The sequence below is a fragment of the Xenopus tropicalis genome, chromosome 8 (genome assembly GCF_000004195.4).
Source record: "Xenopus tropicalis strain Nigerian chromosome 8, UCB_Xtro_10.0, whole genome shotgun sequence".
In the NCBI taxonomy this organism is placed as follows: Eukaryota; Metazoa; Chordata; class Amphibia; order Anura; family Pipidae; genus Xenopus; species Xenopus tropicalis.
In genome coordinates this window covers 4,870,200-4,886,569 of record NC_030684.2, presented here as the reverse complement: position 1 = coordinate 4,886,569, position 16,370 = coordinate 4,870,200, and the positions used below count along the sequence as shown (strand labels likewise).

At 47.4% G+C, this 16,370-nt stretch overlaps 1 protein-coding gene across 1 annotated transcript; it reads right to left on the bottom strand.

Moving 5' to 3' along the window:
• Positions 1 to 291: 291 nt before the first annotated feature.
• LOC100145155 (uncharacterized loc100145155) lies at positions 292 to 6,601 on the bottom strand. Its single transcript, NM_001126657.1, is given in 2 exon segments — positions 292 to 2,504; positions 6,442 to 6,601. A coding segment is annotated over 1 exon segment (1,299 nt). The 5' UTR covers positions 2,462 to 2,504; positions 6,442 to 6,601; the 3' UTR covers positions 292 to 1,162.
• Positions 6,602 to 16,370: the final 9,769 nt, after the last annotated feature.

Genomic DNA, 16,370 nt, shown 5'->3' with positions numbered 1-16,370 from the left:
TCAACTACGGTGTCAGAAGTGCTGCAAAGGTGCTACTATGTGTCTGTTTTGCAGACTATGTGTCTGTTTCGCCCCGTGCATACGATAGGGTGATGTTCTGGTGTTCTGTGGCCCCCTGGCTGCCTGATAGTAAGGGCAAGTATTTGTATCTTGCCCCATTACCTTACTAAGGAGTCGGAAACTTAGAAATGAAGGTTTAACCCAATTCCCTGCTGAAGCCATTGATTATAAAGTGTCAGGATACAGCCCAGATAGACGTCAACAGGAAAAGCTTATCCATATTTAATCTCATTTTCATGTGAAATCAGTAGATATATTAATATTATTATCCTTTTGTTATTCAGTATTTTACAGAGATCACCATTCCCACCAACCTCTGCCCCAGAGGAGCTTACAATCTAAGGGCCCTATCCACACACAGTTTTGGGCCAATGAACCTGCCTGTATGTTTTGGCAGTGTGGGAGGAAAGCAGAGTAATCCAGGTGCATATGGGCAGAACAGACATATTTCTTGTAAATTGGGCCCTGGCTGGATTCAAACTCAGGTCCCCAGTGCTATAAGTCATACATGAAAGAAACACGTGAAAGAAAACCTAGAGCTTTAAAGCTTATTCTCATAGACACAGAGGAGTTTGTACCTTTCAAGCAACTCCCATAGCACCTCCACAAATGGGTTCTCGATCTGAAACCCCTGGGCCTCCGTTACCAAACTTCTTTAAAAAAGCGCCACCTGCTGGCCTTCGGCTGGCTAGAGATTCTTTTTGTGAGAAAAGAAATGTCTTTTGAAGTTGCCAAGTAAAATTGGTGAGCAGAGAAGAGTCGTCTAAAGTCTCCCTGGTCCATTCTACAACATCACAAAACGTCTCTTTTCTCAGGGATTTAATTTTCAGACGGCTGTAGACAGTTGCATGACCTGACCAGCAGGTGGTGCTGTGGTTCAAACTCATTATATTTGAAGTTTAAAAACTGCTAATATTTTGAAAATAAGAAAAAGTATGCTTAGAAAAGTCTATGTTTCCTGAGTACTGGTGTTGCTAGTTGGAGGCAGGTAAGCAGATGACCTACAAAGAAGCCACTGGGTTTTCAGAACCCCAGAAGAAGACTTCTTAGCCTGGGAGGCAGCATTGCATTGTGGACCCACTTTATGTGGTTCTGAATGTAACTATGTTAAAAAACGGTTCAGCATATTGTTAACATTCCTAATTAGGGGCTCGTTAAAGCTCCATATATTGTCATCCTTAATTAAAGAGGATCTACTCAAGTCGCCCTGCAGGGGGCCTCGACAGTGATAGACCAGGGCAATTTCTAGAGGGATATTCTTAAAGTTTTTGTACTGTTTCAGGGTAGAGTGAACAGATGTTTGGATCACTGCCCTTGGATCCACTATCATTTTCCGGGCATTGAAGTAATCGGGTCTGTCCGGTTCCCGGTGTATATACTGCAGTAGGTTGGACCCCGGGACCCTGTTCCATGAGGATGTGTTGGTAAAATTCCCATCAGAAACCACAGTTTGTGGGAAAATATGGTTCTCAAAGAGGAAGATTCCCACATTGGGGTTTTCCCGTTGAAGACTTTCCATCATTGAGTCCCAAGTCCGGTGCTTGAAAGGCAGAATTATTTCATCCTGGTCGTTGAGTACAACAAACTTGCTAGAGTACATGTTTCTGTAAATACAGTCATTTAGCGCCGATATCTGCCCGTAATAACCAATTTCCGTGCCATCGTCGGGATATCGCCAATTATGAGAGACCTTCAGATATCGCTGAATGTGCCAGGGGATCACCTCCACCGTCCCTTCCTCAGTGTAGTACTGAAGGACCTCCTCCATCTGTCGGCTACAGTTGTTCAGGTAGACCATGACTTTTTGGGCGCCCAGTATCTTATACATTTCAACGGTCTGGATGAACTGCAGGACGTTGCTGTAATTCCCAAACATGGCGGAGAAGCAGACGGTGAAGCTGGCTGTAGGGCTGCCTGGGTTTCTGTTTTGTATGGGGAAACTGATGAGATCTGCAAAGTTTTCAGTTGGAGAGCTATCGAGGGCAACATGTGTCGGGCTACAGTCTGTAGGCTCGTTACAGATTATATCTGAAAGGCCGTAGGGGAATCCAAAACGATCCTGATGCATATCGATATCTGCTTTAACACGGACGGTGGTGTTTGCACAGGAGAAGTAGCAATAGAGTTCCTTCACTTCCGTATGGTGGACAATCCCCAAAATCCGGATCATATTTCTCTCTCTGTGGTCGTAGTATGGCGCGATGATATAGGTTTTGTTGTCCTTTAATGGCGTAATAGTATCACGAGGCAACTGGTCCCTACTAGCGAGGGTTTGCTCCTGCTTCATTAGGTGGCTCTTTGACCAGAAGAAGTTCTGCGACCAGTGAAAGCTGAAGGACAATATAAAGCAGGTCAGTCCAAGACTGCATCCATAGAAGTAGAACCTGGTGAAATGAGGCATTGTGGGTCCGGTGTGACTGAGCCCAGCTCTTACATGGGGGAATCTGCGGAGAAGAAACACAGGACAGATAATGCACTGAGGATTATGGCTCATAATAATTATTCCCAACTTTTCAACTAGTCTTCATTGTTTATTATTTATAGTTTTTTACTTATTACTCTTTGCAGCTTTCAAATGGGGGTCACTGACCCCGGCAGCCAAACCCTATTGCCCCGTGAGGCTCCAGTTTTATTGTTGTTGTTACTTTTTGTACCTTGTTCTTCAACTTAGTCCCTCTCCTAGTCATATACCAGTCTCTCATTCAAACCACTCCCTGGTTGCTAAGGTAATTTGGACCATAGCAACCAGATAGCTGCTGAAACTCCAAACTGGAGAGCTGCTGGACAAAAAACGAAAAACTACAAATAATAAAAAAATAAAGACCAATTGCAAACTGTCTCCTAATATTACTCTCTACATCATACTAAAAGCTAACTTTAAAGTGGACAACCCCTTTAAAAAAATTCCCAAGGGGTAACCAATAAGTGATTGGTTGTTTGGTAGCCCAGTAAGGCAGCCTATAGGAGGCTCTGTTTGGCAGTACCCATGGTCTTTATGGCTCCAAAACGCCTCCAAGGGGTTGGTGAGCAACATGTTGCCCCTGAGCCAGTGGTTGGGGATCACTGCTCTGGGGTGTCTGAGGCAAGTTTAAAGGGGTGATTAACTTTTGGTATTTTATAGGAGGCCCTATTCCTAGCATCTTTGCAATTGGTCTTCATTATTCATTTGCTATAGTTTTTGAATAATTTGCCTTTCTCTTCTACATCTTCCCAGCTATAAAATGGGTGACCCCACCTAAAGGTGGGCGATATCGGGCTAATTACATCAGATTACAACGGCGGGCATAGGCACCGTCGGACTGAGGAGCGCATCAACGAGATGATCGGAAAATCAAACCTGCCCAATTGAGATCTGCCCAATTTTAGGTCAGATATGGGTAGGCCTGTCATGGGTGCCCATACAGGGGCAGAATCGGACTGAAGGATCCGAATAGGCAGCTGAAATCTGCCCCGTGTATGGCCACCTTTAGCAGTTGCCACGTTGAGTTCAATAAGTAAATGGGTGTATTCTGGTTCCAAGGTTGCCAAGCATTTCAAACACAGATTGCCCCAAGCAGCATTCCATAGCAATATTTACCCTTTAACCAGACTGAAACCAACAGTGTGCTGGACCCTAGAAACAATTAGCTGCTAGTGTGACCTTTAAGCAACGCATCGGTGCCGAACCTAAATGCGCCATGGAATTTACTCTTTGGCACCTATTGGATCTTTAGCGCCTTGAACAAGAAGGCATTTGCCCCCTATGTGGGCTGGCAGCCTACAGGAGGCTCTTTTTGTAATGACTTCTGGTTTTTATGGAACCAAAACTTGCCTCCAAGCAACACCCAAGGGGTTGAGGAGCATAGGAACCGTCGGACTGAGAACCGCATCAACGAGATGATGGGAAAATCAAACCTGCCCAATTGAGATCTGCCCAATTTTAGGTCAGATATGGGTTGGCCTGTCATGGGTGCCCATACAGGGGCAGAATCGGTCTGAAGGATCCAAATAGTCAGCTGAAATCTGCCCGTGTATGGCCACCTTTAGCCGTTGCCACGTTGGGTGCAATAAGTAAATGGGCGTCTACTGGTTCCAGGGTTGCCAAGCATTTCAAACACAGGTTGTACACAGAATTCGATCACCCCAAGCAGCATTCCATAGCAATATTTACCCTTTTCATTTCCTTTTTGGCACCTCTTGCGTCTTTAGCGCCTTGAACAGCAAGGCATTTACCCCCCTATGTGGGCTGGCATCCTACAGGAGGCTCTTTTTGTCATTACTCGTGGTTTTTATGCAACTAAAACTTGCCTCCAAGCCGGGGACCTAAAAATAAGCACCTCTGTTAGGGCTTCTGGGAGCAACACCGAAGGGGTTGGGGAGCAACACGAGCCACTGCTTGGGGATCACTGCTCTATGGGGTCACTTATCATAGGGTGAAGATAGAGTTCTCCATGGAGGAACTCAACTGTTCTCTATGGACATACCAAGTTGGATAAGTATAAATCAATACACTTATCTAGAGAGATTCCAACTGGTGAAAGTGGAGGGTGGAACCTACAGTGGTGTGAAAAACTATTTGCCCCCTTCCTGATTTCTTATTCTTTTGCATGTTTGTCACACAAAATGTTTCTGATCATCAACCACATTTAACTATTAGTCAAAGATAACACAAGTAAACACAAAATGCAGTTTTTAAATGAGGGTTTTTATTATTTAGGGAGAAAAAAAATCCAAATCTACATGGCCCTGTGTGAAAAAGTAATTGCCCCCTGAACCTAATAACTGGTTGGGCCACCCTTAGCAGCAATAACTGCAATCAAGCGTTTGCGATAACTTGCAACGAGTCTTTTACAGCGCTCTGGAGGAATTTTGGCCCACTCATCTTTGCAGAATTGTTGTAATTCAGCTTTATTTGAGGGTTTTCTAGCATGAACCGCCTTTTTAAGGTCATGCCACAACATCTCAATAGGAATCAGGTGAGGACTTTGACTAGGCCACCTTAAAGTCTTCATTTTGTTTTTCTTCAGCCATTCAGAGGTGGATTTGCTGGTGTGTTTTGGGTCATTGTCCTGCTGCAGCACCCAAGATCGCTTCAGCTTGAGTTGACGAACAGATGGCCAGACATTCTCCTGCAGGATTTTTTGGTAGACAGTAGAATTCATGGTTCCATCTATCACAGCAAGCCTTCCAGGTCCTGAAGCAGCAAAAACAACCCCAGACCATCACACTACCACCACCATATTTTACTGTTGGTATGATGTTCTTTTTCTGAAATGCTGTGTTACTTTTACGCCAGATGTAACGGGACACGCACCTTCCAAAAAGTTCAACTTTTGTCTCGTCGGTCCACAAGGTATTTTCCCAAAAGTTTTGGCAATCATTGAGATGTTTTTTAGCAAAATTGAGACGAGCCTTAATGTTCTTTTTGCTTAAAAGTGTTTTGCGCCTTGGAAATCTGCCATGCAGGCCGTTTTTGCCCAGTCTCTTTCTTATGGTGGAGTCGTGAACACTGACCTTAATTGAGGCAAGTGAGGCCTGCAGTTCTTTAGATGTTGTCCTGGGGTCTTTTGTGGCCTCTCGGATGAGTTGTCTCTGCGCTCTTGGGGTAATTTTGGTCGGCCGGCCACTCCTGGGAAGGTTCACCACTGTTCCATGTTTTTGCCATTTGTGGATAATGGCTCTCACTGTGGTTCGCTGGAGTCCCAAAGCTTTAGAAATGGCTTTATAACCTTTACCAGACTGATAGATCTCAATTACTTTTGTTCTCATTTGTTCCTGAATTTCTTTGGATCTTGGCATGATGTCTAGCTTTTGAGGTGCTTTTGGTCTACTTCTCTGTGTCAGGTAGCTCCTATTTAAGTGATTTCTTGATTGAAACAGGTGTGGCAGTAATCAGGCCTTGGGGTGACTACAGAAATTGAACTCAGGTGTGATAAACCACAGTTAAGTTATTTTTTAACAAGGGGGGCAATCACTTTTTCACACAGGGCCATGTAGATTTGGAGTTTTTTTTCTCCCTTAATAACGTAAACCTTCATTTAAAAACTGCATTTTGTGTTCAATTGTGTTATCTTTGACTAATAGTTAACGGTTTTTGATGAGCAGAAACATTTAAGTGTGACAAACATGCAAAAGAATAAGAAATCAGGAAGGGGGCAAATAGTTTTTCACACCACTGTACAAGGAACATACTATGTAGCCCCCCTATCCTTTCTGCTCCCTGTTTCATGTCTCTGCCTCCCTTCTTCTCTCGCCCCATGGCTCCTACTGATACCATTTTGCTTTTCTAGATGACCAAGCCCAGGCCAATGAAACTTTGATTGTTAATATCCCCGTACCCAAGGTGAGACCTTCTCTCTCAAGTTGGTCAACACAATTTCCCAGTCCCATCGGTCTCCTTACTTGATACGATCCTGCTATGGGCGTCCTTTCTTCCGTCTGGGGGATCGGAGTGATGGGTGGGAAAGTCTAAAATAATCCGAAACCCTTCCCATTCTGTCAAAACAAGGTTGGTTTCTCCATGATTGCACGGGCTGTGAACCCGCAGTTCTGGATACGGAGCTGGCTAAACAGGACCATGAGAAAGTCATTTGTCTCCGCCCCCAACTGACAGTCAAGAACTCTTATGTTTGGATGGGAAGGATAAGGGTATGTGAATCCACTTGTCTGTCAAACCAGTTCCATTTCCTCAATATGTTTAAACCAGTTTTCCTAGGACTAACTAGTCTCCTTGCCTGGAGCCAAACAACATCGGCGATTGTGTTGGGAAGGCGTCCTTGGGCCATTGTCGTGTTAATGAGCCCCTGACATGCTAGGCTACTGAAAACAGCAATTAGCGGGGGGGGGGGGGGCTATAACTCTATATTATTGTTTTTGTAAAGGGGATATTGATCTTTGAGTTATCTTTTAGTATGTTGTAGAGGGAAAGATTCGGAGACGGTTGGACATTGGTCTTCATTTTTCAAAGGTTAACATTCACGGTCACTTTTAGTATGATATAGAATGAACATTTCTAAGCAACTTTTCATTTGGTCTTCATTATTTATTTTTTCAACTTTTTTCATTATTTCTTCTTCTGCCTCTTTGCAGCTCTCAAATGGGGGTCACTGACCCCGGCAGCCAAAACCTATTGCTCTGTGAGGCTCCAGTTTTATTGTTATTGTTACTTTTTATTCCTTATCTTTCTATTCAGCCCCTCCCCTATTCATATACCAGCCTCTCAATCAAACCACTCCGTAGTTGCTAAGGTAATTTGAGCCCTAGCAACAGGATAACTGACCCTGGCAGCCAAAACCTATTGCTCTGTGAGGCTCCAGTTTTATTGTTATTGTTACTTTTTATTGCTACTTTTTCTATTCAGCCCCTCCCCTATTCCTATTCCAGTTTCTCATTTGAACCACTCCCTGGTTGCTAGGTTAAATTGGACCCTAGCAACCAGATAGCTGCTAAAATTCCAAACTGGACAGTTGCTGAATAAAAAGCTAAATAACTAAAATAACAGAATAATAATAACATTAAGACCAATTGCAAACTGTCTGCATCATACTATGGCACATATATATATTTTTATGATGTATTATTACATTACGTATCGTCTGTGTTAATAATACTCTGTATGCCCAATGTATGGAACCCACTTATTGTACACACTGCGAGATATGTTGGCGCTTTATAAATAAATGTTAATAATAATAATAATACAGTGGCAGAGTGAGCTCCCATTATAGCTCGGCTACTGACTGGGCTACTGACTGGGCTTCTCTCACTAATGGCTGTTATTTACATTGTGCCCTTTATATGAGTTACCTGATTATATTAGACCTCCCTCCATAGTATGGGGCCGAAACAGTTCAGAAAGGGGATTTTATACCTAATATTCCTTTTCTGGCACCACTGCAGCCAACCCTGGCACCACTGCAGCCAACCCTGCAATCAACCCTGGCACCACTGTGGCCAACCCTGGCACCACTGCAGCCAACCCTGCAATCAACCCTGGCACCACTGCGGCCAACCCTGGCACCATTGCAGTCAACCCTGCAATCAACCCTGGCACCACTGCGGCCAACCCTGCAATCAACCCTGGCACCACTGCGGCCAACCCTGCAATCAACCCTGGCACCACTGCGGCCAACCCTGGCACCACTGCAGCCAACCCTGCAATCAACCCTGGCACCACTGCGGCCAACCCTGGCACCACTGCAGCCAACCCTGCAATCAACCCTGGCACCACTGCGGCCAACCCTGGCACCACTGCAGCCAACCCTGCAATCAACCCTGGCACCACTGCGGCCAACCCTGCAATCAACCCTGGCACCACTGTGGCCAACCCTGGCACCACTGCAGCCAACCCTGCAATCAACCCTGGCACCACTGCAGCCAACCCTGCAATCAACCCTGGCACCACTGCGGCCAACCCTGGCACCACTGCAGCCAACCCTGCAATCAACCCTGGCACCACTGCAGCCAACCCTGCAATCAACCCTGGCACCACTGTGGCCAACCCTGGCACCACTGCAGCCAACCCTGCAATCAACCCTGGCACCACTGCAGCCAACCCTGCAATCAAACCTGGCACCACTGTGGCCAACCCTGGCACCACTGCAGCCAACCCTGCAATCAACCCTGGCACCACTGCGGCCAACCCTGGCACCACTGCAGTCAACCCTGCAATCAACCCTGGCACCACTGCGGCCAACCCTGCAATCAACCCTGGCACCACTGCGGCCAACCCTGGCACCACTGCAGCCAACCCTGCAATCAACCCTGGCACCACTGCGGCCAACCCTGGCACCACTGCAGCCAACCCTGCAATCAACCCTGGCACCACTGCGGCCAACCCTGGCACCACTGCAGCCAACCCTGGCACCACTGCAGCCAACCCTGCAATCAACCCTGGCACCACTGCGGCCAACCCTGGCACCACTGCAGCCAACCCTGCAATCAACCCTGGCACCACTGCGGCCAACCCTGGCACCACTGCAGCCAACCCTGCAATCAACCCTGGCACCACTGCAGCCAACCCTGCAATCAACCCTGGCACCACTGCGGCCAACCCTGGCACCACTGCAGCCAACCCTGGCACCACTGCAGCCAACCCTGCAATCAACCCTGGCACCACTGCAATCAACCCTGGCACCACTGCGGCCAACCCTGCAATCAACCCTGGCACCACTGCGGCCAACCCTGGCACCACTGCAGCCAACCCTGCAATCAACCCTGGCACCACTGCGGCCAACCCTGGCACCACTGCAGCCAACCCTGCAATCAACCCTGACACCACTGCAATCAACCCTGGCACCACTGCAGCCAACCCTGGCACCACTGCAGCCAACCCTGGCACCACTGCAGCCAATCCTGCAATCAACCCTGGCACCACTGCGGCCAACCCTGGCACCACTGCAGCCAACCCTGGCACCACTGCAGCCAACCCTGGCACCACTGCAGCCAATCCTGCAATCAACCCTGGCACCACTGCGGCCAACCCTGGCACCACTGCGGCCAACCCTGGCACCACTGCAGCCAACCCTGGCACCACTGCAGTCAATTCTGGCCTGGCACCACTGCGGCCAACCCTGGCACCACTGCAGTCAATTCTGGCCTGGCACCTCTGCATTCAACTCTCGCACCAATGCAGCCAACCCTGGCACCACTGCAGTCAACTCTCTGCAGTCGGTGGCACTCTCCATGCTCTTGGGCTCTGTGGTTCCCAGTCGGTGCCAGATGTGCCATCATCATGCTCACACCAAGCGTTTCTACCAGATTGCCCTTAGCGACAGAGTGTTGTGCGAGGAGCGCAGTGGGTTTGAGCAGGCATCCGGGGGGGGGGGGGGGGGGTTTACACATTAACCAAATGGAAATCCATTTGGTTTCTCAGCAAACATAAGCTTTCTGTTATTTCCATGTAATTGGTTCTGGGGGAGCCGCGGCTGCACGTCATGTGTTTGCCAACTGCCAACTGCTTTATTTAATGAGCTCATTTGTTATAGGGAGGGAAGAGAGCGTTGCGCTGACAGCAGAGAGAGGGACTATTCTAGAGACAGTTATGATAGGTGACTGACCGATGCTATGGTCTATAGAGTGCTTGCTGGGGTATGGGGCGCTTGCTGGCGTATGGAGCGGTTGCTTGGTGTATGGAGCGCTTGCTGGTCTATAGAGCGCTTGCTGGTCTATAGAGTGCTTGCTTGGTGTATGGAGCGCTTGCTGGTCTATAGAGCGCTTTCTGGCGTATGGGGCGCTTGCTGGCGTATGGGGCGCTTGCTGGCGTATGGGGCACTTGCTGGCATATGGAGCGCTTGCTGGCGTATGGAGCGCTTGTTGGTCTATAGAGCGCTTGCTGGCGTATGGAGCGCTTGCTGGTCTATAGAGTGCTTGCTGGCGTATGGGGCGCTTGTTGGTCTATAGAGCGCTTGCTGGCGTATGGGGCGCTTGTTGGTCTATAGAGCGCTTGCTGGCGTATGGGGCGCTTGCTTGGTGTATGGAGCGCTTGTTGGTCTATAGAGCGCTTGCTGGCATATGGGGCGCTTGCTTGGTGTATGGAGCGCTTGTTGGTCTATAGAGCGCTTGCTGGCGTATGGGGCGCTTGCTGGCGTATGGGGCGCTTGCTTGGTGTATGGAGCGCTTGCTGGTCTATAGAGTGCTTGCTGGTCTATAGAGTGCTTGCTGGTGTATGGGGCGCTTGCTGGTCTATAGAGTGCTTGCTGGCGTATGGAGCGCTTGCTGGTCTATAGAGTGCTTGCTTGGTGTATGGAGCGCTTTCTGGCGTATGGGGCGCTTGCTGGCGTATGGAGCGCTTGCTGGCGTATGGAGCGCTTGCTGGCATATGGGGCGCTTGCTTAGTGTATGGAGCGCTTGCTGGTCTGTAGAGTGCTTGCTGGATTGGGAATTTGAGAGTTGTTGGTCTAAGGAACATCCCCTGGCCATGATCTTAGGCAGTGTTGGATTGGGGTGTCCACAGGCCACTGGGCCTGCCGTCTTGGGGGTCCCCCACCCCAGTCAACCCTCCAACGCCAACCCTCCTCCCCTCGTCACACACCACATACTGCATGTCTTCCTTGCGGCTGCCATTGGGGGGGGGGAGTGCCGACGCCCACTATTCGGGGGGGGGAATGGGGAGGGGGAATGGGGAGGGGGAATGGGGGGGGTGGCCCTAGGAAAGGAGCCTCCCATTGTAGTGAAATTTGTGGAACTTGAGTTATGTGCCCTGGGTGACACTTTCTCATTGGCTATTTGCCATTTAATATAATTAACTTGAAACCACAGCGCCACCTGCTGCTCATTTTGGCCGACTGGCTCCGCTCGGCTGAAAATGAATTTAGCACTGACCAGGGCAATATCAGGTGACTCTTTTGTGCCCAACGACTTTATTTTCTGAATGGCGCGGCGTCACAAGGGGCTTCTTTCCGTGGCAAGTTCATTTATGAACAGCAGGGGGCGCTTTCTTTGTAAATTTATTACATCATTAGTGTAAAAAACTGCTCATTTTTTTTAAAAGTACAAAAAAATCAATCTTATAAGTGTTTAGAAGATTAAATAATATGGTCATTTCTTCAGAGGGTTTATGTTGCCTTTAATGAAAGGGCTTATGCTCCTCAACCAACTGGATTTTCCAGCTTGGCCTGTAGCTCAGGGACCCCAATCAGTCAGTCCTATAGATATAGTAACTATGCATACCGGTAAATGTGTACAGTAACTGGTTTGTACATGTATAGTAAGTACTGGGCGCGGGTATAGTAAGTACTGGGCGCGGGTATAGTAAGTACTGGGCGGGGGTATAGTAAGTACTGGGCGCGGGTATAGTAAGTACTGGGCGCGGGTATAGTAAGTACTGGGCGCGGGTATAGTAAGTACTGGGCGGGGGTATAGTAAGTACTGGGCGCGGGTATAGTAAGTACTGGGCGCGGGTATAGTAACTACTGGGCGTGGGTATAGTAACTACTGGGCATGGATATAGTAAGTAATGTGTGTGGGTATAGTAACTACTGGGCACAAATATAGTTATTGGTTCTGGGCGCAGGTATAGTAAGTACTGGGCGCGGGTAAAGTACTGTGTGTGGGTATAGTATCTACTGGGCGTGGGTATAGTAACTACTGGGCGTGGGTATAGTAACTACTGGGCGTGGGTATAGTAAGTACTGTGTGTGGGTATAGTAACTACTGGGCACAGATATAGTAACTACTGGGCACAGATATAGTAACTACTGGGCACAGATATAGGAACTACTGGGCGTGGGTATAGTAAGTACTGGGCGCGGGTATAGTAAGTACTGTGTGTGGGTATAGTAACTACTGGGCACAGATATAGTTATTGGTTCTGGGTGCGGGTATAGTAAGTACTGGGCGTGGGTAAAGTAACTACTGTGTGTGGGTATAGTAACTACTGGGCATGGTATAGTAAGTACTGGGCACAAATATAGTTATTTGTTCTGGGCGCGGGTATAGTAAGTACTGGGCGCGGGTATAGTAACTACTGGGCGTGGGTATAGTAACTACTGGGCGTGGGTATAGTAACTACTGGGCGTGGGTATAGTAACTACTGGGCATGGATATAGTAAGTACTGTGTGTGGGTATAGTAACTACTGGGCACAAATATAGTTATTGGTTCTGGGCGCAGGTATAGTAAGTACTGGGCGCGGGTAAAGTACTGTGTGTGGGTATAGTAACTACTGGGCACAGATATAATAAGTACTGTGTGTGGGTATAGTAACTACTGGGCACAGATATAGTAACTACTGGGCACAGATATAGTAACTACTGGGCACAGATATAGTAACTACTGGGCACAGATATAGTTAGTACTGGGCGCGGGTATAGTTAGTACTGGGCGCGGGTATAGTAAGTACTGTGTGTGGGTATAGTAACTACTGGGCACAGATATAGTTATTGGTTCTGGGTGCGGGTATAGTAACTACTGTGTGTGGGTATAGTAACTACTGGGCATGGGTATAGTAACTACTGGGCATGGGTATTGTAAGTACTGTGTGTGGGTATAGTAACTACTGGGCGTGGGTATAGTAACTACTGGGCATGGGTATAGTAACTACTGGGCGTGGGTATTGTAAGTACTGTGTGTGGGTATAGTAACTACTGGGAGTGGGTATAGTAACTACTGGGAGTGGGTATAGTAACTACTGGGAGTGGGTATAGTAACTACTGGGCATGGGTATAGTAACTACTGTGTGTGGGTATAGTAACTACTGTGTGTGGGTATAGTAACTACTGTGTGTGGGTATAGTAACTACTGTGTGTGGGTATAGTAACCACTGGGTGTGGGTATAGTATCTACTGGGCGCGGGTATAGTAACTACTGGGCGTGGGTATAGTAAGTACTGTGTGTGGGTATAGTAACTACTGGGCACAGATATAATAAGTACTGTGTGTGGGTATAGTAACTACTGGGCATGGGTATAGTAACTACTGGGCGTGGGTATAGTAACTACTGGGCACAGATATAGTAACTACTGGGCACAGATATAGTAACTACTGGGCACAGATATAGTAACTACTGGGCACAGATATAGTTAGTACTGGGCGCGGGTATAGTTAGTACTGGGCGCGGGTATAGTAAGTACTGTGTGTGGGTATAGTAACTACTGGGCACAGATATAGTTATTGGTTCTGGGTGCGGGTATAGTAACTACTGTGTGTGGGTATAGTAACTACTGGGCATGGGTATAGTAACTACTGGGCATGGGTATTGTAAGTACTGTGTGTGGGTATAGTAACTACTGGGCGTGGGTATAGTAACTACTGGGCATGGGTATAGTAACTACTGGGCGTGGGTATTGTAAGTACTGTGTGTGGGTATAGTAACTACTGGGCACAAATATAGTAACTACTGTGTGTGGGTATAGTAACTACTGGGCGTGGGTATAGTAACTACTGGGCATGGGTATAGTAACTACTGGGCGTGGGTATTGTAAGTACTGTGTGTGGGTATAGTAACTACTGGGCACAGATATAGTAACTACTGTGTGTGGGTATAGTAACTACTGTGTGTGGGTATAGTAACTACTGGGCGCGGGTATAGTAACTACTGGGCTCGGGTATAGTAAGTACTGGGCGTGGGTATAGTAACTACTGTGTGTGGGTATAGTAACTACTGGGCACAGATACAGTTATTGGTTCTGGGCGCGGGTAAAGTAACTACTGTGTGTGGGTATAGTAACTACTGGGCACAGATATAATAAGTACTGTGTGTGGGTATAGTAACTACTGGGCGTGGGTATAGTAACTACTGGGCGTGGGTATAGTAACTACTGGGCACAGATATAGTAACTACTGGGCACAGATATAGTAACTACTGGGCGTGGGTATAGTAAGTACTGGGCATGGGTTTAGTAACTACTGGGCACGGGTATAGAAAGTACTGTGTGTGGGTATAGTAAGTACTGTGTGTGGGTATAGTAACTACTGGGTGTGGGTATAGTAAGTACTGTGTGTGTGTGTATAGTAAGTACTGTGTGTGTGTGTATAGTAGGTACTGTGTGTGTGTGTGTATAGTAAGTACTGTGTGTGTGTATAGTAACTACTGTGTGTGGGCATAGTAACAACTTGGCGTGGGTATAGTAAGTACTGTGTGTGTGTATAGTAAGTACTGTGTGTGGGTATAGTAAGTACTGTGTGTGGGTATAGTAAGTACTGTGTGTGGGTATAGTAAGTACTGTGTGTGGGTATAGTAAGTACTGTGTGTGTATAGTAACTACTGTGTGTGGGTATAGTAAGTACTGGGCACAGATATAGTAAGTACTAGGCACAGATATAGTAAGTACTGGGCACAGATATAGTAAGTACTGGGCACAGATATAGTAAGTACTGGGCACAGATATAGTAAGTACTGGGCGCGGGTATAGTAAGTACTGGGCGCGGGTATAGTCAGATCTAATGCTGGGGAGTGGGTACTTCATGCCTGCCCTGCACTGAGTAACTACCATGGGGTGGGGGAGGGGCTACAGGCCTGCCCCTCCCCCCATCAGCCAATCGAGAACGTTAGTATAAAGTGTGGGGAGGTGAGTTGGGGGTGAGACTGCGCTGGTGGAGCCGGTACCCGCCTGTTGGTGCCAGTCAGTATCGGGGGCATTTTCTTTGCCCTTTGCCCCTACACCCTTGTGTAAATGAGCCCTTTTGTATTTCTGTTATCAGCGCAGAGCAAGAGAAAGCGCAAGTAAATTCTGTGCGTGTTCCAGGGGCCCCGGGGCTGTAGGAGGCCTATTTCCTTCTACAGAGATCTTATCAGGACTGTGAGGTATTTACTTAACTGCCAGCTACTGACCTAGTTGTGCCCTCATCTACCCGTTATGTTGGCGTCGCCCTACTCCCGGTCCAACTTGCACTTACAACAGGGCGCAACCTCACAACTGCTCCGTACCTGCCCTGAGATACTCGTGCTTTCTACTTACTGTGTGTTGGTATAGTAACTACTGGGCATGGGTAAAGTAACTACTGGGCGTGGGTATAGTAACTACTGTGTGTGGGTATAGTAACCACTTGGCGTGGGTATAGTAACTACTGGGCGTGGGTATAGTAAGTACTGTGTGTGGGTATAGTAACTACTGGGCACAGATATAATAAGTACTGTGTGTGGGTATAGTAACTACTGGGCGTGGGTAAAGTAACTACTGTGTGTGGGTATAGTAACCACTGGGTGTGGGTATAGTAACCACTTGGCGTGGGTATAGTAACTACTGGGCGTGGGTATAGTAAGTACTGTGTGTGGGTATAGTAACTACTGGGCACAGATATAATAAGTACTGTGTGTGGGTATAGTAACTACTGGGCGTGGGTATAGTAACTACTGGGCGTGGGTATAGTAACTACTGGGCACAGATATAGTAACTACTGGGCACAGATATAGTAACTACTGGGCGTGGGTATAGTAAGTACTGGGCATGGGTTTAGTAACACTGGGCACGGGTTATAGAAAGTACTGTGTGTGGGTATAGTAAGTACTGTGTGTGGGTATAGTAAACTACTGGGTGTGGGTATAGTAAGTACTGTGTGTGTGTGTATAGTAAGTACTGTGTGTGTGTGTATAGTAGGTACTGTGTGTGTGTGTGTATAGTAAGTACTGTGTGTGTGTATAGTAACTACTGTGTGTGGGCATAGTAACAACTTGGCGTGGGTATAGTAAGTACTGTGTGTGTGTATAGTAAGTACTGTGTGTGGGTATAGTAAGTACTGTGTGTGGGTATAGTAAGTACTGTGTGTGGGTATAGTAAGTACTGTGTGTGGGTATAGTAAGTACTGTGTGTGTATAGTAACTACTGTGTGTGGGTATAGTAAGTACTGGGCACAGATATAGTAAGTACTAGGCACAGATATAGTAAGTACTGGG